Genomic DNA, 25,326 nt, shown 5'->3' with positions numbered 1-25,326 from the left:
AAACAAGCACAAAAAATTCACAAAGATGTTAACAACAGAGAGCTGGAGAAAGACACAATCAGAACATTTGGACATCAATTTCTGACTACGTAAAACAAAATGATTACAAATGGCAAACAATATGCTTTGTATTGATTAAAATGTTATGTTTCATGAATAATCCTTTACAATGAGATTGCTTTATGCAGTGAATAACAACGTGGAAATGCTGTAAACAAGGAAAACGTGAAAAATCTGAAGCTGAGGGCAGCACTGTGGCACCGCAAGTTATGCTGCGCACCCCAAGAGCTCTGGCTGCTGACCTTCCAACCCAGCTCCCTGCTAACGTGCCTGGCAAAGCTGAGGGAGACAGCCCAAGTACTGGGTTCCCTGACCCACGTGGAGACTGACGGGAGATCCGCACGGAGTTCCTGGCCGCCTGGCCCATCTCTGACTGTTGGGCCCACTTAGAGGGTGACAAAAACCTCTTGCTTTGATTCTCCCTCTGTGTAAGTCTTACTGCCAAGCGAATAAAGCCTCTGAAGGCTATAAAGGTAGACTAGTTTAGCATGCTCTTCTTGGAAATTATCTGTACAGTCAACAACAACAACAACAAACACCCCAGTTATAGAAACAATTTGAAAAATACAGTTATCAGGGCTGGTGTTGCCAGTACCAGATTAAGCTGCCACCTGTCAATGCTGACAGCCCAGATGATGCTCTTCCAATCCAGCTTAGGCTAATGGCCTAAGAAAAGCAACGGAAGGCACCTATGGAGAGCTCCGGAAGAAGCTCCTGACTTCGGCCTGGCCCAGCCCTAGCTGCCGCTGGCTACGGCGGCCATCTGGGGAGTGAACCAGCAGATGGAAGATCGAACTCTCTCCCCCTCCCTCCCTCTCTCTGTAGAGCTCTGAATTTCAAATACTTTTAGAAAAGAAAAACTATTCATCCAGGTTTGTGTGTGTCTAGCTTATTACCGAGGAATATATAGTCTTTCCAAATGCCAGGAGCTTCTTCTGGGTCTCTCACAGGGGTGCAGGGACCCACGGACCTGGACCACCCTCCACTGCTTCCTCAGGTACACTAGCAGAGATCTGGATCGTAAATGGAGTAGCTGGGACTCCAACAGTGCTCATATGGGATGCTATGCTGCAGGCAGTGACCTAACCCATTACAACAGCAGTCCCCCAAGACTGATTCACTTATTTAAATAGAAGAGCTACAGAGAGAAGGAGACACACACAGAATTCTTCCATCCATTGGTTCACTCCCCAAAGGGCTACAATAGCCAGGGCTGGGCCAGGCTAAAGTCAGGAGCTTAACTTCGGTTTCTCATGCATGTGTTGAGTGTCAACTACTTTGGTCAATCTTCAGCTGCTTTCCTAGGCACACTAATAGGGCGCTGGATTGGAAGCGGAGCAGCCAGGAATTGAACCTGTGCCCATACAGGATACCGATATGGTAGGTGGTGGCTGAAATTCCCTACACCATAATGCTGGTGCTCTCTACTGTTTTCTGCTCTTATATAGTTAAGTCTCTTCCCTTTATTACTTCCTTCAGGCTTTATTTACTTCTTTGGGTTTCTTAAATTAGATGTTAGGTTATTCAAATACAGGCATTTAAAGCTATATATTTTACTCTTATACTTTATAAATATCCCAGAAGTTTGCATTATTTTGTTTACATTCATCTCAGTAGTACTGGATCTCATTTTATTTCTTTGAGTAGTAACTTCTAAGTGTATTACTTAATTTCCATAATTTGTCAATTTCCCAAATTTTCTTTCATTATTGATCCAAAATTTCATTCCACTGTGATTAGAGAAAATACACAGCATGACTTAAATATCTTCAAGTATTAAGGGTTGGTTTATAGCCTTATAGTCTGTCCTAGCCAAAGATTCATGTTTGCTGGAGAATGTTTCTGACTCTAGCTGGGAGGAGTGTTTTTATGTGTGCTGATTTATAGTGTTGGACATGCCCTGTACATTCTGGTTGATTTTCTGTGTAGTTGTTCCATCAATTATGGAACATGGGACATCAAAAAAATCCAACTTTTGCTGTTAAGCTGCTTTGGAATCTGTCAATTTGTTTTATAATACATCAAGACCGTTACACCCTATGTTCTTGGTGAACTGATTCTTTGTGATATGAAAAATACTCTGCTGTGCTATTCACAGTTTAGTGAATCCATTCTGTATGATGCGGGTAGAGCCTCTCCAGCTCTTTTTGTACTTATTGTTCACGTCATATCTTTTTCCAACCTTTCGCTTCCAGCCTATTTGTGTCTGCTATAGACAAACACAGTCAGATCAAGTCGACCACTGCCTATAGACAAGTTCATCCACTTCATTCCATGTAAACACTGATCAAATCTGTTTCTGTCTTTATGTCAGGTGTTTAGAACTTGGGATTTGTTAGGTGTTGTCTGGAATTTTACAGCGGTGATAGCACACAATTTGGTAAATACACTAAAAAAATCACTGAGTTGTACACTCCAAAAAGATGAATCTCTCTAATGTGATTTCTGTGATCTGCATATAAATAAGAAGAAGCTCAAGATGGTAAATGCTTAACTCCAGGAAAAAAAAGGGGGAGGGGGATCCATAAACTTCAATAACTCACCCATTGTAACAGATGGGTCATTTTTTTTAATGGTTAAAAAAAAAAAATTTTTAGATCTCTTTTTAAAAACTCTTAAAGAGTCTGATTTGCTGGTCATCATATTTCAAGTTTTAATCTAGACCCGCAAAGGTTTGGGGGCAGAGGGAGCCAGTTTGTTTCTCTACTCCAAAGAGTGAAAGCTAACAATGATTGCTCAAAAGGCGTCCACGAAGTTTTCTCAGCTAGACTTATGACCTTAGCTGATCCTTCTAGAGTGGCCACAATTTAAAACACATGCTTTGGAACTGCCAAAACAGGATCCAGTCACCAGAAAGAGGAAAGCTGAAGACTGGCGTCCTCTCCACAGAGAAGCTGTGGGTCTAACAAGAAACAAACGGACTGGAAACCTGCTCCGTTCTTGAGGAGACTGCCAGGAAATGAGAATCCTGCCTGCAAGAGCCTGTGATGGTTCAATGCCCAGGCTCCAAACAATCCAAGGGTTCCAGCACAAGCCAATGCAATAAATGTAAGCGGAGTCGGATTCCTGATCACTTATGGGGGGAAGTCAATCCAGTGTAAATCCTCCTTCTCTTCTGGCAATCTTACACTTTTAGGCACACACTGTCCCAGACACAGCATCAGTAAGGTAACAACATCTCCAGTTACCAGTACGATGTCCAGGTTCTCCAAGCAGGAAGTCAAATTCCATCAAACTTACTGAGTTTGGGTTTTCTTCTTCCAAAAGTTGAGTGTGCACATCAGACCCAAACCACAATACCCTCCTGCCACATTAGGGGCAAGAGGCTGTGCTGCTCTAACCACTCAGGGAGGCAGGGAATCAAATCCTCGAAGGATCTGAATTAATACACAAATGGTCTAAAAGTGACCTTGGTGAGTTTTTCTCTATCGAAATGGTAATAATAAAATCACAATGTGAAAACTGTAGGGCTCTGAAATGAAATTGTTCTAAAAGGGGAGATACAAGAGCCAACACAGTGGCTCAATGGGCTGATCCTCTACTTGCTAGTGTTGGCTTGTCATGTGGGTGCCACTTTGTGTCCCAGCTGCTTCATTTTCCAGCCAGCTCCCTGTCTGCGGCCAGCAGAGCCAGAGGAAGACGGCCCAAATCCTTAGGATCTTTCACCGTGTGGGAGACCCCCAAGAAGCTCCTGACTCTTGGTTTCAGAACAGTTGAGCTCCAGCCATTCCGGCCACCTGGAGAGTGAAGCAGCGGATGGAAGATCTTTCTGTCTCCCATTCTTTCTGGAAATCTGCCTTTCTGAAAAAATAAATGAATCTTTTAAACAAAAAGGTGGGAGAAATAGTTCTCTACACCATTCCTATGTCTCTTAGGCCACCAGTGAATTCTTAAATTAAAAAAGGGCACACAGAAACTGTTTTTGAGTGGGTGCTAACAGATGTTAGCCAAGCAAGAAAATTAAAATAATGGAGACTCTACTGATGTTTTTATCAGATGACGAATGCAGATCCAAAGTTTCTGACCAATGACAGAAGCAGCAAAACCATAGATATTTTGCTAAAACAGTGCAGTGACAAGTTTCAGAAGCCAAACGCACGTTCTGTGCAGTGTTTGTGCCATCATTTGTATCTAGACATGAGTCCACCAGCAGCAGGCTTGGAATGTGACCTGCAGCGCTTCCCCGAATCCCGATGAGCACCCCACACATGACAATGGTGCATGACATCCCCCTTTCCACTCACGGACGGGACATGAAGTCTTTAAAATGTTCAAATGGAAACCCAGCGTCCTGCAGGTACCAGCCGATGTTGTGAGGACCCAGATGGAAGCCCATTCTGTTAAAGAACACTTGCCTTCTGGGTGATTCACTTTGGCAAGGTTTTTTAATTGCCTGCAGATGAAATGAATGCTTGAGCTAGTAGACCCCAAATAATCATTTGTTTGTAGCAACAGCTGTCTAACTTGGCAAACTCTGGAAGTTTAAGTAGAATTTCATAGTTTTGTCTCCAGAATAAAAAAATTCCAGAATTAAGAAACTTTGATGATCACCAAAGGCCACCTACAGAGCCTCCTGCCTTTGACAATGCACAGAACCCCAGACGTACTCCCACTGCACCCTGGGAAGGCCCAGGACTGACACGATCTTCTCATGATCATGACTGACCTTCCATTCAGAGACATGATGGCCTACGATTTCGGCTTTTGGAAACACTGTTGGCTGTGTCCGAAAAGAATGGTTGTATCTTAAATATTTTTCCCTTCTTATAAAAAGACCTAAGATTTGGAATGATGGGTATTTGGGAATTGAATATTTTTGGATGACAATTGAAGTTAATTGCATACTTGTTGAATCTATAAAGACTGGGATTAAAACAAATCCTAACTTGCAAAGCAACGACAGAGATACGTAAATAATAAATGAACTCTGGGCCCGGCACAGTGGCCTAGCAGCTAAAGTCCTTGCCTTGAACCTGCTGGGATCCCATATGGGTGCCAGTTCTAATCCTGGCAGCCCCACTTCCCATCCAGCTCCCTGCTTGTGGCTTGGGAAAGCAGTAGAGGATGGCCCAAAGCCTCAGGACCCTGCACCCGCATGGGAGACCTGGAGGAAGTTCCTGGCTCCTGGCTTCGGATTGGCGCAGCTTTGGCCATTGTGGTCACTTGGTGAGTGAATCATCGGACAGAAGATGTTTCTGTCTCTCCTCCTCTCTGTATATCTGACTTTGCAATAAAAATAAATCTTTAAAAAAATAATAACTGAACTCAAATGACTGCTTCCCCCCACAGATCTGTCAAAGTTCTTCTTAAAATACTTAAAATATAGTAACAATTGGTTATAGTACTTAGTGTTCAGAGAGCAACACAAGGCTAAATTCTCTTGTTCCTTTAATGGATTTTCTCTAATTGACCTTAAAAACTGATGAGCTTTCATAAGCAACTTAAGCATCATACGTAGGATCATCAGAAAAACTGAATTCCAAATAATATTCAGCCAAATCAACAGACGAAGTCATGAAGCTGCTTTTATCAGATCCTATCTTGGCGTAGCTTCTCATGTCAAATTACCTACTCAGATTAGCCTCTGAAGACTTTTCAGTTCAATATCAAAGAATGTCTTAGAAATCCGTACTGTCCCCCAACTCTTATCAATGTTTTGTTACAAGCAAAGCTATAAATACAAGCACTGGAGAAGGGGGGTCAAGCTGGGGCATGAAGCACTTAGGGGTGCCCAGATGGAGCCAACTCTCTGTCATGACTCCAGCAAGCACCTGCAGGGCTGCCCCCAGCGAGTGCCAGGACTGCCCCCAGCGAGTGCCAAAAGTCCTGTCATTGTTCACCCTCCTCTCAGGGAGATGAACCGTTACCTCCACGTCTGGAACACACCAGGGGAAATGCTGGAAGGCGCTGCAGTATTTTACCTCCATTCTATGATGCGCATCAACATTATTTTATACTCTCCATCTTATTTGGCTATTTTTAATACACTCTAGCAAGGAATATGTTCCCTTTCTCTTCCTTTCTGCATGAACCCAAGCATTTTCCAGTCGGCTCCCCGTCTCCTGGACGAGTTTCTATGGAAATGGCTCCCTGACATTTCGCTACCATTTTCAGATGGCAGGTTTAGACGTGTGTATTCTTAGATATTTGTTCTGTTTTTTCTCTACTGCTGCCTGTTATTTGGTTTCTTTCATGGACTCTGATTTTCAGTCATTCTTAAGTGCATTAGCAACTCCCTAAGACAGTCTTTAGTTATGGGCCAATAATTCTCCAAATACTGGCACCCAGACCACTTTCATCAGAGATGTTGATTCACAAGAACTGGGACTGGGCCCAGGAAACTTTTTATATGCAAGGAGAAGAGAAGGAGCCCGAAGGCAGGGACATAGGAGAGTGGAGAAAAGTCCACTCCCAGCAAACACTTAAGATGTGCGTGGACACTGGAGTCACACAGAGGGCTGGCCAGAGAGCAATAGCTGGGGAACAGGGGTCACCCCAGCCCCTTCGCAGACAGCAGGGGCAGCCCTTCCCCACCAGCTCCAGAACGGCACATTCAGATACACACCCTAACTGCTCAGAGAACGACCGTGGCTCGTATGTGTAAATATTCATGAATGGGTTCTTATTTGAGGAACTAGATAAAAAGTAAATAACTGGCTTACTGGTAATATTTCGGAAGCTGATCGTTCAACTGAAACAGAATATGTAAAGAAGCAAATTATAAAAAAATCAATATCCAATTTTAACTTTTTCATTCATTTGGGTTTGGCTCCTTAGTCAATGTGAAATGACTGCATGAATGAATGAATAAAAATGGAATAAGCAATCGAAGGAATCAGAGAAAATAAGTAACATGTACATGGAGATGTTTAATAGCTTTCCGCAAATATCCTGGTGAATTAGCAGTCCACCTCCAATTCTTGATCTTGTCGGATAACCCTCCAGAGACCTGAAGTCTTCTGTAAGGTCATGCGGTCTTTCTAATTTACTGTAAAGGTGTTACGTTAATGTACTCCTCGGCCACCCTGGCTTTCTAGTAACGTATACAGGAGAGACTGGGTCTAAGGTAATCCCGTTCACAAAACCACTCTCTTGGATAGCCACCAAAATTATAGTTAAAACTAGGAAACCACCTGCAACTTGCTCTTTAAAAAACTGCTATAATGTTGTCAAGAAACAGATTACAGATATTTAAAGTGCAGGCTTTGTATTTATTTATTGGTTCTAGCACATGACTTAATAACTCAAAAACTTAAGATTTTTACATGGACAATTATAATAGTGTAAAAAAAGAAACTGTTAGGTTTCTCTCACAAGACTACAATAGGCACGAATTTCTTTTACACTGTAGTTGAATAAAAATGAGCCCACAATTTGAAAAGCAAAGACAGTCATAGGAACATTCTTTGAATGTGCGTTACCGTGCACACGCAGCTGGAAGTGCTGCTGAGTGTCTCCAGCCGCGTTGGTGGCCACGCACGTGTACCGGCCAGCATCTTCCAGCAGCGTCTGGGCAATGTGCAGGACCCGACCAGAAGACTGTATCTAATTGGGAACACAAAGCATGGCACCGTCTTTTACTTTACACTTGGACTCGAAAACACTCACGAGACAAAATTTCATTTAAATTTATACTGTTTCCACATCATTATCTTAATGATCCTGCTAGAGCTGTATCACTTCATAATGTATACCAAAAATGGGCTCACTTGATTGGAATGCTTTTCTTATTCACTGGAAAAAATAATCTGAGACCAGCCTGCTGGATCATCCTACACCCCACTGACTAGGAGACTTCAGCACCAAACTATGAAGCACGAGACAAATATCTAAACTACGAGAAAAAACATGACCACATTCATCCAACACTTCACAAACAGCTTTAAAATGTCACTGGGGCCAGAAAAATAAAAATGATTAAACACAAATAATGGCAATGTAGACACATTTCTTACTGAATCTCACGGCAAAACTGCCAGTTTGAAACCCACGACGGGCAGTTCTGCCATGATCTCCAACCGCAGCACCCACAGCCCAGGGCGGGAGCTCCTACTCTGTGCCACCACCTGCTTTCTCGGAACGAGGGAGTGTCTGACCACCTGGCCTTTTCAGGGGATCACCTTACAAACTCTACTTCCTCTTCCGTCCTCAACGAGAAACTTAGTTCTCTGGTAGTTTCCTTCCAAATCTCTGGCATCAGTTAAAAAACAAAAGCCCATCATGTGTTGGTTCCCAGTTTACAGTGTTAGCCCAGCTTCTCTCCTGTGTTTCGTACACATGATCCCTGCTGCCTGCTGGACAGGTTAGCGCATGAAACTGAACATATCCAAAACCAAGCTCACAAAGTCTTTCCACGCCTGGCTGAAGCCCACTTCCGGGTGTGTTTTCCCACTCTTGCTCAGTGTCTCCCACTATTTTTCCAGTCATCGAGGTTTTGGAGCACTCTCTGACTCCTATTAATTACACCATATGTCTCATGGCTGCGCTGTTCCATTCCACAGCCATGGTGGGTTTGCAATAGCTTCTTAACTCACGTTCCAGGGTCCGTAGCCTCCCCGACAGTTCATCTAGCTTGCACTCTCTTGCCAGAATAATTTGCTTAGATTGAAGAATTGAGCTTTTTACCAGTTCCTGTTCAAACCTCATTCAGGGCTCCCCAGCTTGCACAGAATTCAACCCAAACAGCACAGCCCTTCAGGCTTGCCACACTCTGACCCCGAATGACCTCCCCGAGCTATCCCATGGACACGCTCATTCAGCTCCTCTCCAGGCACGCCACACTACAGGCTGTTAAGTAACCCACTCCTTGCTTTATTTGTCTGGACTACTGCACACGGCTTCCAGATATCGAATTTCTGAATATTCTGAAGCAGACAGGAGTCCCTTCTTTTCTTCCTCTTCTGTTCTGGTGCATGAGCCCAACCACGTCCCACAGTACCCACAGCCGGAGCCTAATGGTGAGCGCCTGAGCCATATGACCAGATCGAATGACCTTTCTGCTAGTTCACACGCAAATATCTGCCCCTTCGGACTCGCCCTCCTCCACTGCGCAGCAATACTGCCTGCATTACATTCCTGGGAGGCTTCTTTCATACGTCCTGTGACTCACTTGTCACAATCTTTGACCAGCCCTGGATTATTCAACTGACAAACAATCTTCAAATATGTGCCCAAACCCTCATCTCCACGGCCAGTGTGAGCACAGGCTTCCACCTCCTTGCGCTCCTTAGGAAGAGGCAAACAGGCCTCCTTGGCTTTCCACACCTACTCTTACCAGCTGCAGTTCACTCTTTGGGAGGGGTCTGGGTAACCTCTCAAAATGCAAACTTGACGACGTCGCTCGTCCTTGTAAGCTCTTATCAGTCTCCCACTGCCTTCAAGCAGAAGCAAGATCACGACCGCTCGATGCCTGCTCCTTCTGCCTCTCCCCACCACCTCCTGCAGCCCCTCTCAGCAATCCCCTCCCTCGTTCCTGGTGTCACTGATGTTGTCTGTTCATGGTTATCTCCTTTATGGTGGTCTGCTCAGTTCCTTTCCATCATTTCACCCACTGAATTCTCAAATCTTCTTCCAAGGCTTTCCTCGCTGCATGTTCTAACTCCTCTTCACCCTTGTCGAAGCCGCTCATCGCTCTTTGCAGTTATGCTTTGTATGACGACATAATTATCTGTCTTCCAGAGAGGCACCTGCTTACTTGTGCTGTGTTTGAGCGCTGCATACTAAAATTTTCCCTAACACAAGGGTCTGAAATAAGTTCCACTGCACTTGAAAAAGGAATAACAAATGACCAGATGCCCATCTACTGGGCTTAGTCCACCTAAAACCCAAGTTCACTTTAATCAGTAACTAGTTCCTAGTAACTACATCTATTTTCTTCTTAGTTTTCTCAAATCCATCTTTTAGCTTATCCAGGATTGAAATCATTCAATTTATCTATCTGGTAATTCAAAATATCACATCCACCTGTCCACCAACTGCCTGCCTACCTACCTGCACACTATAACACAACACCACCACAAGCTTACTCATGGACACGGATGGAGTTTCCGTTATCTTGAAGCTCACAAATTACTTTTTAAAAATCTTTTCAAAATTAATATCACACAGGTTTATGTAGATATGACATCCCTTTCATCTTAGCCTATGGCAACCAATGTACTGGGATATACTGGCCATTACCGATGAGTACTGCTCAACCATGACATAATAGTTTTATGAATAAATAGAACAGGCATAAATCAAAATTTGAAAAACACCAACCACTGCATCAAAATCAAAAAACAATATCACTGCTAAGGGTGCTTTGTCTTTAATTCTGTACTTTGAGTCAAAATTTTATGTTAACTTTTAAGAAAAAAAATCCCAGAAAAATACCTACTGTTCAGATAAAACTGCCGTAAAATCTGTCTAGCAGGGCGATCTGCAATGCAGAAGGAACGGTTTGAAAGCTGCAGGCAGCTGTCTCGGGTGGGCCTGGAGACGCGCACTTACCTGGAGGCTTCCTTGGGCGGTGCTCACAGGCTGGTCATCTTTGAGCCACGTCAGCGAGGGCTGCGGAACGCCGTTGGCTACGCACTGCAAGGTGACAGCCCTGTGCTTCAGCACGGTTCTCTCTGGAACACCAGAGGACTTGATTGTCGGGGGAACTAGATTTAGGGAAGAAAGCAGGGAGGGGATTAAAATCATAACCACTTTGGCTAAGTGCGTAAAATCATGCATGTAAAAACCTGAAACTAACAAATATCAAGGTAAGCTTATCTCATACATTTAATCTGCAGTTTACGGCAATTCTAGAGATCAGTTATTTCTTAATTGTGGATTTCTAATTCACCAAAAAAATAGAAACAAGTCCCTAAGGCCAATGAAATCCACACGCCTGTTGGGCTCCTCCTCTTGTGTTTTCTCTAGAACCAGGGCTGAGAACAACGGGATCTGACTTGTCTGTATTCCCTCAGGGGAGGAGACGGACAGGACAATCCTGGCAGAGAACGGGCAGGATGGAAGCTGCAGATACTTTCTTGATGGGCTCTGAAGGACTCTCCACTCTCTGGTTCTAGTCCTTCCCCTCCCAGATACGGACAGCAAATCACATACACATTGCCGATAGAAGTCACCCCCATCATCAGATGGACGTGAGAACCCCAGGCAGCCAGGATGCTCTGGACCCTGCAGTTCCAGCCGGCAGATGCAAACTGCTCTGCTCATAGCTGCTCCTGTTTACGCAGAACCTTTCCATGCAAACCTGCCGCCTGACTCCATGCCTCCTGTGGGCTCATCCTGCAGCCATGCTGTGCAGAGTACACTGCTAACACTTAAATTCATTCACAGGGCATCTTGTGGTTGAGTCTCTGGCTCACTTCAGATCTGTCATCACTGGATCCAAATCTGCACCCTGCACTCTGCTTTTCACAAGCAAGTTCTAAGGAGATTATTGAGCCACAACTTGAATTTGACAATGAAATCGTGTCTAAGACAATTTACGGTATTGTTCTCCTGGCTCTTCATCACCGTACCATGAACAGTCACTTCAAATGCCTTCCCGTGGTCTCCAGCAGCGTTTGTTGCCACACACCGGTAAAGGCCAGTGTCCGACACCTGAGCCTGAGTAATAGCCAGTTTACGTCCATCTAGTAAAATTCTGAATCCATCGCTTTCATCAATTAGCTGACCATCCTTCAGCCACCTACAGAAAAAGGCAAAAGCAGCTGGATATACAATAAGTAGTTTCCTAGGAGACACTGTGTGTGTATTTACACAATTTATTCTTCTCCACAATATATTTGCCTAATTTCTGCATTATTTATACTGTAAAATAAATGGTAAATGGAGGAGAAAGAAATCAAACCTGATCTAACCCAGCAGTTGGCATACTGTTAGATCCAGCAACTATGTATTAAGCTCTTCATTTCTCAAGTAATTTCAGGTTATAAAAACAAACACCATCATTACGGCTCAGGGCAGTGCTTGCGCAGTACCAGCCAGCAGCCAGCACACACAGTGTAAACAAAGCCTGATATCAGACAACATTTCCACATTCTTATGAGTCACCACTTTCTATTTAGTTCTATCATCACATGTGGACATATCTCGTTCCGTGAGTCGACTAACTGCACATCCCACAGCGCCTTGGAAATGGAAGACAAATGTTCGGCATATGCTGTGGGAACGCAGGAAGGAGAGAAAAGAATCAGTAAGCAAATATGTGTGTTAACTAAATTCCTGCAATTTTCTACTTCCACTTCTCTCCTTGAGTAACTCACTAGACATTCCTCAGATCTGACATGAATATCGTTTAGTAGTCTATCTCCATTAACTGAAAAATAACTTCAAAAACCATAAAAAGAATTCCTCTAATTGAGCAAACGTGGTTGCTTACTGGGTGTCAGAAACAGCCTTGCAGACAGAGGGTGCTTTTTATACAAAGGAACATGGAGGGTTTAATAGGACTGCTTCTGAATAACACAGAATGTCATTCAAGACAGCTCTAACACACTCAAGTAAAGAAGTGGCAATGAGGGCCTGGCGCAGTACCCTAGCGGCTAAAGTCCTTGTCTTGAACACACCAGGATCCCATGTGGGTGCCGGTTCTAGTCCCAGCATCCCTGCTTCCCATTCAGCTCCCTGCGTATGGTCTGGGAAAGCAGTCGAGGATGGCCCAAAGCCTTGGGACCCTGCACCCATGTGGGAGACCCAGAAGAGGCTCCAGGCTCCCAGCTTTGGATTGGTGCAGCATTGGCCACTGTAGCCGCTTGGGGAGTGAATCAACAGGTGGAAGATCTTCCTCTCTGTCTCTCCTCCTCGTTGTATATCTGATTTTCCCATAAAATAAATCTTAAAAAAAGTGGCAGCGATGTGGAAGACCAAGATCCTTACGTGATAGTGGGTGGGGGAGAGCCTGCTGTCACTGGGCAGTCCAGTTCCAGTAAGTTGTCAATGATCACAATGAAGTAAGAGGTCTCCTCTCCTCCTTCCACAGTTGGAGGCACTGGAAAGCAAGGTATGACACCACATCACAACAGGCAAGGCCGGCATGTATCACGGTAACTCATCCTTGAGGATCTGAAATGCGTTACGAGTAATTTTTACAGTAAACACTCTGAGATAGCTGAATACACTCTGGACACACTGTGGAGTCCTCTCTATCTGGCATTAACATACTTCTAATGACAGGTATATAACAGAGCCAGTTAGACCTTTAGAATAGCCTGGATTCATACGAACCAGGGAGAGCAAAGCCACGGACTGGCCAGCTTGAAACAGCCTTCAGGGTCAGCACTACGGCACAGTGAGTTGAGCCGCTGCCCGCAACACTACAATTTGTGTCTTGGCTCCTCCACTTCTGACCTGGCACTCTACTAATGGCCTGGGAAAAGCAGCAGACTTCCCAGGTTTTCGGCCCCTGCCACCCAGGTAAAAGACGTGGACGAAACTCCTGGCTCTGGCTGGTGCCATCACCTGGGGAGTGAACCCTAGTCATTTGCCTTTCCCACCCCAACTCCCTGCCAACCTTGTCTTTTGAAATAAATAAGGATTTTTAGTTTTATTGGAAGGGCAAATACACAGAGAGAAAGACAAAGAGATCTTCCATCAGCTGGTTCAGTCCCCAAATGGTCACAATGGCTGGAGCTAAGCTGCTCCAAAGCCAGAAGCCAGGAGCTTCTTCCGGGTCTCTTTCACAGGCGCAGAGTCCAAAGGCTTTGGATCACCTTCTACTGCTTTCCCAGGCCACAAGCAAGGAACTGGATGGGAAGTGGATCAGCCAGGACACAAATCAGCACCCATATGGGATCCTGGCACTTACAAGGTGAGGCCATTGGCCATCAAGCCAAGCCCAGTAAGTAAGTTTTTAAAAGAAAAGCCTTCAAGTTCCAGATAAAGACATAAACATCATAGGATGGCTTCCTAGGGCCTGGAGGCTGATTCCTGCTGTCCAGTACAGTGTTCACGATAGAAGGCTGCAACCAACCCTTGTGACAGATCTAGTCATCTATCTACGCACTTCAAAATGACACTCGGGTGAAATTCTAGATCTTGGGATTTCTATTATAAATCTACCTGTCCATGTTCAGAGTAGAACAGTTCCTTCCCTTATTGTTGCACAAACCAAAATAACAACAATCCAATAAACCCATTAGGTTTTACTGTGAATCTGGGAATCCAGGCGTCAGCACCCCGTTACCTAGGACAGCAACTTCATACTTGATTTGCTTCTCTCCTGCCACACTGGAAGCCAAGCACACGTACTGGCCCCGGTCCAGCTCCGCGGCACTCAGGAGCTTCAGCCTCTGCCCACCGGCTTCGACGTGGACGTTGTCACTGGCTCTCACGGGGGCCCCGTCTTTCAGCCAGGTGAGAGCTGGAGGAGGGCTGCCAGAAGCCTTGCACTCCAGCGTCAGGGAACGAGCAAGAAGCACTTGCTTGCTCACAGGTGTGGCCGAGGCGCCTTCAATCACTGGAGGAACTAGATTAAAAAACAGCAATGTTCGAGCAGTTTTGTGGACAGTCACCAAACATGTTTTCACCAGAGAATACCACCTACACGCCCATCGCCCTCTAAGCTGTGGAGAACTTAGACCAGTCACCTGCAGCAGTTCTAATTATCACCAGTCCAATAGTCTACTCTGCCTGAGAAAGAATGGAGAGTGGAGCATGATCTTGGTGCTAACAATTACTGAACCAAATGATGAAAACCTTCCAATTACGGAGAGGCACAGGCTGGCCTAATAAATGGACTTCTTGCTGCTGTTAGCCTTCGCAAATATATCTCCAACTCACGGCACAAACTCTACCAATTCCTACCCCTGCAGAGCAGAAAAGCATCAAATCCATCAAGGATTAAATACTGAACAAACTGCAAGCCAGTGTATTAGACAACACCGAAAAGACATACAGGGTTTCTGAAAAAATCATAGATGCGCATCTTAGGAAAAATAAATTCAACCTCATTCTCCATGAAATTCCTACAATTAAAGCACATAGTTTTCCTCACCGTAGACCTCCACATGGAATGATTTCTCAGCAGTTCCAGCCACATTGGACACACGGCATGTGTATGTAGCTGAATCAGAAGCTTGTGCTCGAGGAATATGAAGAAGCTGCCCTTGTGAACTGGCTGAGACTGGCTGGCTGTCCTTATACCAAGTGACTGTGGGCACAGGAAGTCCTCGCGTCTCACATTCCAGCTTAATAACACTGTTGATCAATGCTGATACTCTCGTGATGTTGCCTCCCTTAATACTGGGTGGAACTGCAAGGAATTTCAGAACAAAAGCAAACCTTTGAAGCTTCAACCTCTGCCAACACGTTCTTGACAAATGCATTTAAAGAAAATAGGAATTAAAGGCAATTTGGAAATCTTTTAACACGTCCTGGCTGCTTCACTTCCTGTCCAGCTTCTGGCTTGTGGCCTGGGAAAGCAGTAGAGAACAGCCCAAAGCCTAGGGCCCCTGCACCTGCGTGTGACACCTGGAGGAAGCTCCTAGCTGCTGCCTCCGGATCTGCTCAGCTCCAGCTGCTGCGGCCATTTGGGGATTGAACCAGCAATGGAGGATCTTTCTCCTTCCTTTTCTCTGTGAATCTGTCTCTCCAATAAAATAAATAAATAAATAAATATTGGGAAAAAAAGAAAAATGAAAAATGTATAATGGGATATTTCATCACAAGAGAATTTCTTCAAGGAAATAAAAAAATCAAAATGAGGCGACAGCCAGATCAAAGTTCAGAGTGGCTTATTTGTTAGGTAAGCAACAAGTCATTCACCAATGATGATTTAACAAAATCATCCATGAGTGCAGCACAAGGAACATGAACTTGGTCAGGAGTACTCATTTCTCGGGGCCAGAGGCCTGGCGAGTTCAGATCCTGGGAACGGAACGCACAGTCAACGGCCAAAGGCGGCTTCCTGAGCTTCCAACATGTCACCACCACCACTCCGCTGTTCTCTGCGGGACACTGAAAGGTCTGCAGATCAGAGACTGAGCATCTACAAGAAGCTGAGAAAATGCTCATTTATTACAGGTTGAGGAACAATTCACTAGGATTTGTTACTGCTAAGGGTGGTGAAATCACTAATACACGCAATGGGAACAAGCTTACTAAAATGTCATGTGTTCAAAGCCATGCTGATCCACTGTTGTGTTCATCAGGACGCTTCCGTATAAAATTCCCACACATACTGTTTGGCTTCTTCACTTTGTCATCATTGCGTGACTTCTATTCAGAAGGAGAACTGAGTCATCTGGCGTGTCATGCCACATGACAGCTCAGTGCCTTAGCAGGAGTGAGGTGTCACTGCTAATGGGGTCAGGGTTCCTACACATTTACAGAGGTCATCATGTCTGACCTTACAGATGTAGCAAAGCTTGTCAGGTCTTGACACAAACGCAAGAGAAATCTTGGTGTTCAAATCCCATCAATGTCTGAAACAGAGGCTCTTTTATCTAATGCTAGTTGGAACTGGGATAGATTAAATCAAACGTGCATCAAGGGGACACCACAAGATTCCACAAACACCTAAGCAATGCATATACACAAACCATATACTTGTGAACTGATACCAGTATTAGACCGTATCCACCTGCTTGTAAGGATACTTGAAAGGTGGGGACATGGGAAGGTGGGAAAGTGGAAAGTGAGGGAGAAAGGAACGGAGCGAGGGAGAAGGGAGCGAGGGAGAGAACACACGTAGCTGATGGTTCAAGTGGTCGAGTTTCTGATACCAACACAGGTGACTCAGATCGAGTTCCTGCGTTCTGGATTCAGTGTGGCCCCAGTCTTGGCTGCTGCCACACTGCACTTGAAAGGACATTTTTTAATGACAAAACATGTAAAATCTCATCCCAAATCAGCACTGACATTTAGATGTTCACAACTGATTTTGATGCTAGGGTACACTAACTTTGAACTCTAACGAACTTCAACATTGTGCCCCGCCCCCTTCTGTGCTGCCACATTTCCACTGCTCCCATGATCAAATATGCATTAGAAAAAATGCAATTTTTTTTTAAATCACAAAAAGGGATTTCATCAACATTAAAATTGATTTCTGCTTTGTTATGCAAATAATTGACTATATGATTTGAGCCTTAGGGTCAATAAAATCTAAACCATTTATCATCTCGCCCTTTAGGAATAAGGCTTGCTTCAATTTTCAAAATAAATATTTCATGTACTGCTTAATTCCCTTATGTATTCCTGAGAACTACACTTGGGGCTGTGGACACACTGTAAACTTAAAAGCCCCGGCATGTCTACTCAAAGCTCTTCCACCATTAAGGCAGCTCTCAGGTCCTGGGAGCCGCCCAAGAACCCTGTCCCCAGGACTGCATGCTGCACTGGCTCAGCTCCCACCAGATTCAGAGTTCCTTCACAGTCTTAGGCTTCACGTGTTCTTTACTCCTCCTCTCCACACACCCCTCTTTGGTTTCTCCTCCTCGCCTGTCTCCTCTCCGTGCCACACTGGAGCACAATGGTCATCTCTGCCTCGCAGGTGCACTGAGCTACTCTCTGCCAGTCACAGGAAAGTGTGCATGAAGGAAACCGATGAATCAGCTGCAGTGTGAAAACACACCTGAAACCCACACACGTTGCTCACATTCAGCCAGCGAGAAATATGCTTCATTCACTTTCCCCTCAGAGGAATAAAACATCTCCACAAATGAGATAAAGTAAGTTTAATGTGAGCCACTTGGAGTTGCAAGTAAGCTGGCTAGATAGGAAATGGCACACATTCCAATGCTTTTCATCTAAACCAGAACACTCTTCTGGATGCCTGGGGACATCACTCCAAGTGAACAGGAGGATCTGATGAGAAAGAACTCAAGCCCCATGTTAAGAGGAGTCTTATCGGATCGCCACAATGAATCCACCATAGTCTCCGGCAACATGACAGAGCAGGAAGAGGTTCGGTAGCAGCACATGTATGGTCTCCAGGTGGAGCTCACCGGAGGCAGCCGGCAGCAGGAAGCCCAGGCTGAACCGTGCCGGGAAGCCCAGGCTGAACCGCACCGCGTGCGGCCCATCTTCTGGCAGCGACACCGCTCCCTCCTAGAAGATGCCTCTGTCCATGACTCCCTCCCTACACACACTTGTGTTCACAGAAAAAGTTACTGAAAAACCTACCTAAAACATAGTAGCTAGAACAAGAAACTACATAAAACAAGACAGCTACACTAAGTTCACACAAAGACACTAGTTTACAAAAGAAGATTTGGAATAAAGTTGTAGAGCAGGCAAACAAGAGTGTGCATATTTTAAGTTTGACCATATACTAGGCTGATGAGACGGTGAGTCACCTGCACCGAGCGGTGCCATCCTTATCCCGAGCCACAGGGGATGGAGCCGTTTATCTAAATTCACAAAGCTCACAGGAGGCAGAACAAGTCCGCCTCAGAAGCCCAAGCTCTTAATAATTACTCAACAACAAGTACAATCCAACATGAATTTGACACAAGCTATATATATAACTAAATTTTTCTATCAACCACAGTAAAGAGTAGGAAAAGAAAATAAAATTTTGAGACTACATTGTACTTAGCCCAATATACATCTTCTTAAAAACCACTTCTGTGTGCAGCTAATGCACTGGGCATTTGACACGACTTCCTGCGTCTTAAGGCTCTGGCGTCTGGTACCTGTTTTGTGCTCCTCATGTTGGGCTGGCACCACTGCTGTGCTTCTGGTACCAGAGAGTAACACTAAACCACTATTTCAGCAAATATTTCTAATTTTTCACCCAGTAATTATTGGGAGCTGCTTTCCACCAGGCACTACAGTGGGGAACATGCCAACTAATATCTGCTCTTGAGTTTATGGTCATAAGGCCAGCGTGGGCCCAGCAGGTCATGCTGCCTGCCTGTGACGCTGGCATCTCACATGGACTCCAGCCAAGTCCCAGATGATCCACTTTCAAACACAACTTCCTGGTGGTGGCTTAGCCTAAGTATTAGTGTTGCTGCCACCCATACAGGAGACCCGGATGAAGCTTGTGGCTCTGGTCTGGCCCAGTCCTGGCTAATGCAACCATCAGAGGAATGAGCCAGGTGGGAAATCTGCTTTTCTGTCTCTCTGTAACTCTGACTTAAGGAGAGGAAGTAGGAGGAGATATAAAAAGAGGAGGAGGAACTGTTTAGATTCTGGGGTCAGTACTGTGGCTTAGTGGGTAAAGCCACTGCCTCTGACATCAGCATCCCATATGAGTGCTGGTTCATGTCCTGGTTGCTCCACTTCTAGTCTGGCTCCCTGCTAATGGTTTGGGTGGGAAGTATTCGGGTTCCTATCAACCAAGCAGGAGACCTGGATGAGGCTCCTGGCTTTCTGCTCAGTCCTGGCCAGCATGGAAGTGAACCAGAAGACAGGGGCACTCTCTCCCTCTCACCCTTTAACTCTTTCAAATAAATAAAAATTTTAAAAAGCTTAGATCCTTGGAGAGAAATAGCTAGAAAGTGTAACAAATAAATGTTACAAAGTGATTGAACAGATGTTGATCCATGCTGGGCAGGAAATGAAAGAGTAAGACAAGACAGGAAGTGATGGCTGCCCGGACCGGGAACCCTGAGAGAAGTCATTCAGGAGTCCCTGCACTTTGTCAGAGCACCACACTGCAAATGCGACAGGCAGGAAGTGGGCACAGCCCTGCCAGGTGGCATGGCAGACTGAACTCTGCCTCTCTCCCGTGTAACTCTGCCTGCGACAGGACCTTCGCGGGCTCACTCCTGGCTCTGCTCATCAGACACAACTCTGGCCAGCACACTCTCCCCAGCGTCCACAGCTGGGAAAGCAGGGCGGTACAGCGCCAAGCACTGGAAACAGGACCATGGGATCAGGAGCAGGGTCCAGAGTAACAAATGGGGCAGTTCAACTGTCCACACACCCTCCACTCCATTCTGCTTTACTCTGCTTCAAGTAGCTCTACCTTTTTACACAATGCTTCAAAAAAAAAAAAAAAAAAAGCCAAAGATCTACACATCTGATTTCTAAGCTGATCAATTAGGAAATTTTTGATCTGTCAAGCAAGAACATACAGAAATCACTGAGCACATGAAAAAAAAATCCAAACTTGAATTCCACTGAAAGTGGGTAGGGTGCACCAGCCAGAGCCATGTTAGGCCAGGCCTCTGCTCCTGGAGCAGCACTCCAGACAAGTGGGGCGAGTCAGAGAGGCGGCCACCCCCGAGGAAACCCAGCTTGTCAGCCCACCGCGAGAGGCGAGGTGGCAGAAAGCCCAGCCACATCACACTTACGGTAGACAGACAGCTTCATCTCCTTGACCTGTTTGCCGGCTGCATTGGACACGGCGCACTGGTAGCGTCCCTTGTCACTTCTCCGTGCGTTCTTCACATGTAAGATTTGTCCTCTGTCCACAAGTTCAATATTAGGATCCTCCAAAAACAAAGGCCTAGGAAAAATAAAGTTATCCCATAAGCTTTTACATGTTTTCCAGGCGTATTCATCACAACCAAAAAAAATCCTTCAGCAACATGACCTTAAAAACACGCATCAACTGCCTGACTTGCTTGGAGTTCAGAGTGAACGTGAGGTCTTCAAGCTCTCAGGTGACACTCACTGGCAACTCGCATTCAGAAGTACTCGCTGAGAATCCAGATTTGTCCTGCGTGAATGCGACATGTGTCCTTCCATCTCCTTCTCCTCCCCAGGCCTGAGGGTAGGCTTCTAGTAAACCCACACCAACACAGGCCTGGACCTAGGGACGTAGACCCCAAGTCCTCCACGCAGCATGTGGGCCTAGGGACGTGGACCCCGGGTCCCCCACGCAGCATGTGGGCCTAGGGATGTGGACCCCGTGTCCCCCACGCAGCATGTGGGCCTAGGGACGTGGACCCCGTGTCCTCCACGCAGCATGTGGGCCTAGGGACGTGGACCCCGGGTCCTCCACGCAGCATGTGGGCCTAGGGACGTGGACCCCGTGTCCCCCACGCAGCATGTGGGCCTAGGGACGTGGACCCCGTGTCCTCCACGCAGCAGTGGGTCCTGAGTCCCACACCTATGGGTGGGCATCTCTGCTCCTGGCTCCGGCTGAGACAGGGAGGGACTCTGACTGGGCTCCCTGCCTGAGGCCATGGCCCCTGGCCTGTCTCTGCCCCAGTCCTGGCCACTGCAGACACAGTTAGTCAGCAGATGGGAGCATGCACTCTCTCCCTCTCTCAAATAACTAGGAAAAATAATTAAAAAGAACAGATCCTTAATAAGAAAATAATTTAAATAAAACTTTGAAATGGTGAAAAAGGGAATCAGCTGATTTAAAAAGTACTATACAATTAATGTTCCTATTCAGAATAAAACTATTAAACCACTTTAATAGAAGTTTGATAATCATCACTTTGAGATGAAGTTTCCCTGTTTCAAGCTGAATTTGTCTAATACTACTTGTTTTATTTATTTTTCTTATATATTTTTTAAAGGCAGAATTAACGGAGACGAAGAGAAATAGAGAGGGAGAGAGGGAGGGAAGGGGGGCCTCTTCTTGTTGTCGCACTGACATCAGCACCTGGGGTTGGGGGACGATCCTCTGATGATGCCTTAGAGACCCTGATGTGGGGAAGAGGGTTCTGAGGGTGTCGGGTGTTTCTGAGAGTTCTGAGATGTCATCTCCTTCTTTGCACATGGTTGAGACATCTTTCTACGGTTGACTGGCTGACCAGGTCCACCTTAGAGTACATCCACAGGCCCAGGAACATGTTGCAAAGCCTGGCCAGGAGAGCATCTAATCTGTCCGCCTTCCATCCTCTGACTGCTGGGCTAGAAGAGCAGACTGTCATGTGCCCCTGCACATCTGGGCATGCTGTCCACTGCACTGGCCATCAGTCTCAATACATGTACTCTAGGGCTATAGCACATATATTGTGACTTTCCATGTGGGTAGTGGTGAGCACAGCCATCTAGTTGGGAAGTCTCCCAAGAAACCTCACCTTGGGGTGATGTCAGACTTGACCCAGTGCAGGGTCATGTTCAGCCTGTCCCGTGCACCAGCCAACACACATACTGGTGGACGAATCTGCCTGGCCAGTTATGCCTCCAGCCCCATCTCTCATGCGAACTGACAGGTGCTGACACCTAGCCCAACCCAGCCCGCCAATGGCCTAGTCTTCACTTACACCAGCAGTTGGGATGACCTCCAGTAATCCTTAGCAGCCTTGTACCCGGCACAGGTTTCCACATGTGCCAGCATTAGCTGAAGCCCACCCTAGTCTGTCCTGCATCTCATCTGGCTCTTGTGCACATCCATGGGTGTTGCAGTTTTACTCAGCCACAACACTCCCAGACCCAGCCCACATGTAAGCCAATGGGTGCTGCTGCCATGATCAGTCTGGCCTATGCCAGCCCTGGCTCTCATGCTCACCTATGGGAGCTGCAGCCCAGCAGGGGAGTGCACCACAGTTTCCCCAGCAGGCTTCCTCTGAGCCCCAGATCTTGCACCTGCCAGGGTACATTGTGGTCCAGTCTGACAAGACTCATACCCAGTCCTGGCAGTTGCCAGAAGGTGCTGTGGCCGAACCTGGCTGGCCCGCATCCATTCTGGCTCTTGAGCATGCCAGTAGGTGCAGAAGACTAACCCAACCTGACCCATCCCTAGTCCCAGCTCTCACACTCACCTGTGGAAGCTGTGGCCCAGCAAAGGAATCTCCAAAGTTTCGCTACCAGGCCTGCTCCAAACCCTGTGTCTTGCATTTGCCAGTGGGTGGTCGACCCAGTTTGAGACAGCCTGCCCTCAGTCTCAGGTGCTACAGCCTAGGTCAGGCTGGTGGTGCTCTGGTTCATGCTGCATTCCAGCTCAGCTGACCTACACCCAGCCCTGGTTCTCACTTGTACTCTAGACTGGCCCAGCCCAGTCCGACCCAGACCTGGCTCATACAGAGTACTATAACCCAGTTTGGTCTGGCTTGCCCCCAGCCCAGGCTCTCTCACTCACCTGAGAAACCTGCAGCCTAACAGCGAAGTTCCCAAAGTTCCCCTACCGGGCTTGCTCCCATCTAGGATCCCACTCATGCTGGCAGGTGCTATAACTCTGCTTAGCATGGTCTTCCCTCAGTCTTGGCCTCTGCATGTATCACTGAGTGCTGCAGCCTGGCCCAGCCAGGCCTCCTCCCAGCCTCAGCTCCCACAAACGCGAGGCGAGTTTCATGGTCCAGCCTTGCTCATCTAGTTACCACACCAAGCTCTCCGTGTAAACTGGCAAGTGCTACAGTCCCATGGAGGCAATCCCCACAAGTCCTCTATGGAATCTGCCTCCAGAGCAGTTCTCTGATGTTCTGGTGGGTTCTGTGACCCAGCCTGACATGGCCCAACCCTGCTCTGACACTCACAGGCAGGTACTACAGCCTAATCTGGCCAGGCATGACCCCAGCCTCAGCTGTGGTGTGTGCCAGCAGGCAGCAGGTAACAGGTGATGCTATTTATCCCAGTTCAGGTCTCCCACATGGGCGGGTGCCTTGGCCTGACCCAGACATGCCCTCCAGCTCCCCCCTCTAAACCACTCTGTCTCAGCTGTCTGCAAGTGCAGTGGCCTGGTCTGCGAAAGACCCAGAAGTCGTTCCTCCCCTGTTCAAACATGTCCTCACCTGCTCCTCCTCCAACATGTCTCCAAACTCCTTTCCCTGGGCCATCTGCAGCCACCACCTTTCTCCCCTGCCCCCCACCGCCTCTGGGGGCTGGAGCAATGTGTCCTGGCTCAGTGTTCCTCAACCTCCCCCCCACCGCCTCTGGGGGCTGCAGCAATGTGTCCTGGCTCAGTGTTCCTCAACTTCCCCATGCATCTTTAAAAAGAAAAATATAATAGGCAACTATGCTTGCACCCTGGTATAGTTAACCCAAATATGGCAGTGACTGCACCCATGGGGAGATGTGGATGAAGTTCCTGGCACCTGGCTTTGACCCGGCCCAGTGTTGGTACTGCTACCATTTGGGGAGCAAACCTAGAAGGAGAATCTCTCTGTAAGTCTGAATTTCAAATAAATGATAAATAAGTTTTTAGAAAAGCACTTAAGATATGAACAGTTCTAATTGACGTAAGATAACACTGTAATGTCTATGAATACTTCTGTAATAACACATATTGAAGCATAGCTATGCCACAAGAGGCTTGCATAGAATTGTAAAGGAGGTCTTTCTATTACTAGAAAATGCTCACTTCATATGATCGGCCATAGCTTTATTTTAATGCAGAAAATATCACGGGTATTAAAGTACGTGTCATTCTTAGAACCAAACCTTTACATTTTTTGTCAGTATGGTTAGCAAAAACCAAAACTGTTCTCCACTTAGTATTATCAAATTATTGAGGATCATTTTTCAGCATGCTTATTGCCTAACTATATTTAACTTGTCTGTTCATACCTTGTATACATTTTTCATTACCTTTCAGTGTTGCTTATCTTCCTTACTGATCGGCACAAAGTTTTACGTAATTATTTTTATACGCTCACTTCTGTGACTCGTGCCACACACAGCTGTGAACTGTGCAGCACACACAGGGAAGGTACTCACTTGCCATCTTTGAACCAGTGAATGTCGGGAAAGGGAGTCCCTGTGACCAGACATTCGAGGGTGACATTGTGGCTGAGGATGACAGTGACATCATCTGTGGAGCTGGCACCTGTCACGCTGGGTGGAACTGAAACAAAGACATTTTATCATAAAAATCTACAAGATTTTTATCATAAATATCTACGAGACTTTGGACCCCTGCAACCGATACTGGAGATCTGGAAGAACCCACTGGTCCCAGCTTTGAACAAGTTCATCTCTGGCAGGAGTCAACCAGCAGATGGAAGATCTCTTGGTCTCTCTTGGTCTCTCTGTAATTCTGCCTTTCAAGTAAAATAAATACATCTTTACAATTTAAAAAAACATATCCTAACCGAGCACATTGATGTTAAAGTCCTTCTGAGAAGTGCCTGCCACGTTCACCGCCTTGCAGGAATAGCGCCCCGTGTCCTCAGCCGTGGCCGTGAGCAGCTTCAGCGTCCTCCCGTTGTTCGTGGTCCGAACGGTGCTGCTCTCAGTCACCTGGAGGCAGGGCCCAGGGTCAGCGTGATTCCCATCCGAATGACAACGCACAACTAAAACCAGAAGTCAAAAGTGCAGAGCAGGGCCCCTTACCAGGACGCCATCTTTATACCACATCACCATGGGGGGCGGCGCTCCTTCCGCCTCACAGGACAGGCTGGTCAGCTGACTCACCAGCACCGACAGGTTGGCCACTTGCTCTTTCTCTTTAATTACAGGAGGAACTGCAGAAAACAGGAGTCG

The 25,326-nt window shown here is 46.3% G+C and overlaps 1 protein-coding gene across 1 annotated transcript in view; it reads right to left on the bottom strand.

Moving 5' to 3' along the window:
* Positions 1-25,326, bottom strand: part of HMCN1 (hemicentin 1) — a 366,339-nt gene that overhangs the window by 142,137 nt on the left and 198,876 nt on the right. Inside the window, exons 27-36 of the mRNA XM_036495278.2 lie at positions 25,177-25,307; positions 24,936-25,083; positions 24,562-24,688; positions 20,301-20,455; positions 15,050-15,307; positions 14,240-14,521; positions 12,934-13,045; positions 11,574-11,743; positions 10,552-10,706; positions 7,482-7,605 (exon numbers count right to left, since the gene is read on the bottom strand). Coding sequence (XP_036351171.2) covers positions 7,482-7,605; positions 10,552-10,706; positions 11,574-11,743; positions 12,934-13,045; positions 14,240-14,521; positions 15,050-15,307; positions 20,301-20,455; positions 24,562-24,688; positions 24,936-25,083; positions 25,177-25,307 — 1,662 coding nt within the window. The remainder of the gene's footprint in view (positions 1-7,481; positions 7,606-10,551; positions 10,707-11,573; positions 11,744-12,933; positions 13,046-14,239; positions 14,522-15,049; positions 15,308-20,300; positions 20,456-24,561; positions 24,689-24,935; positions 25,084-25,176; positions 25,308-25,326) is intronic.

This window comes from Ochotona princeps, chromosome 10, assembly GCF_030435755.1.
Source record: "Ochotona princeps isolate mOchPri1 chromosome 10, mOchPri1.hap1, whole genome shotgun sequence".
Taxonomy (NCBI): Eukaryota; Metazoa; Chordata; class Mammalia; order Lagomorpha; family Ochotonidae; genus Ochotona; species Ochotona princeps.
Note: the sequence above shows the minus strand (reverse complement) of the source record. Positions and strands in the feature narration are given on the sequence as shown.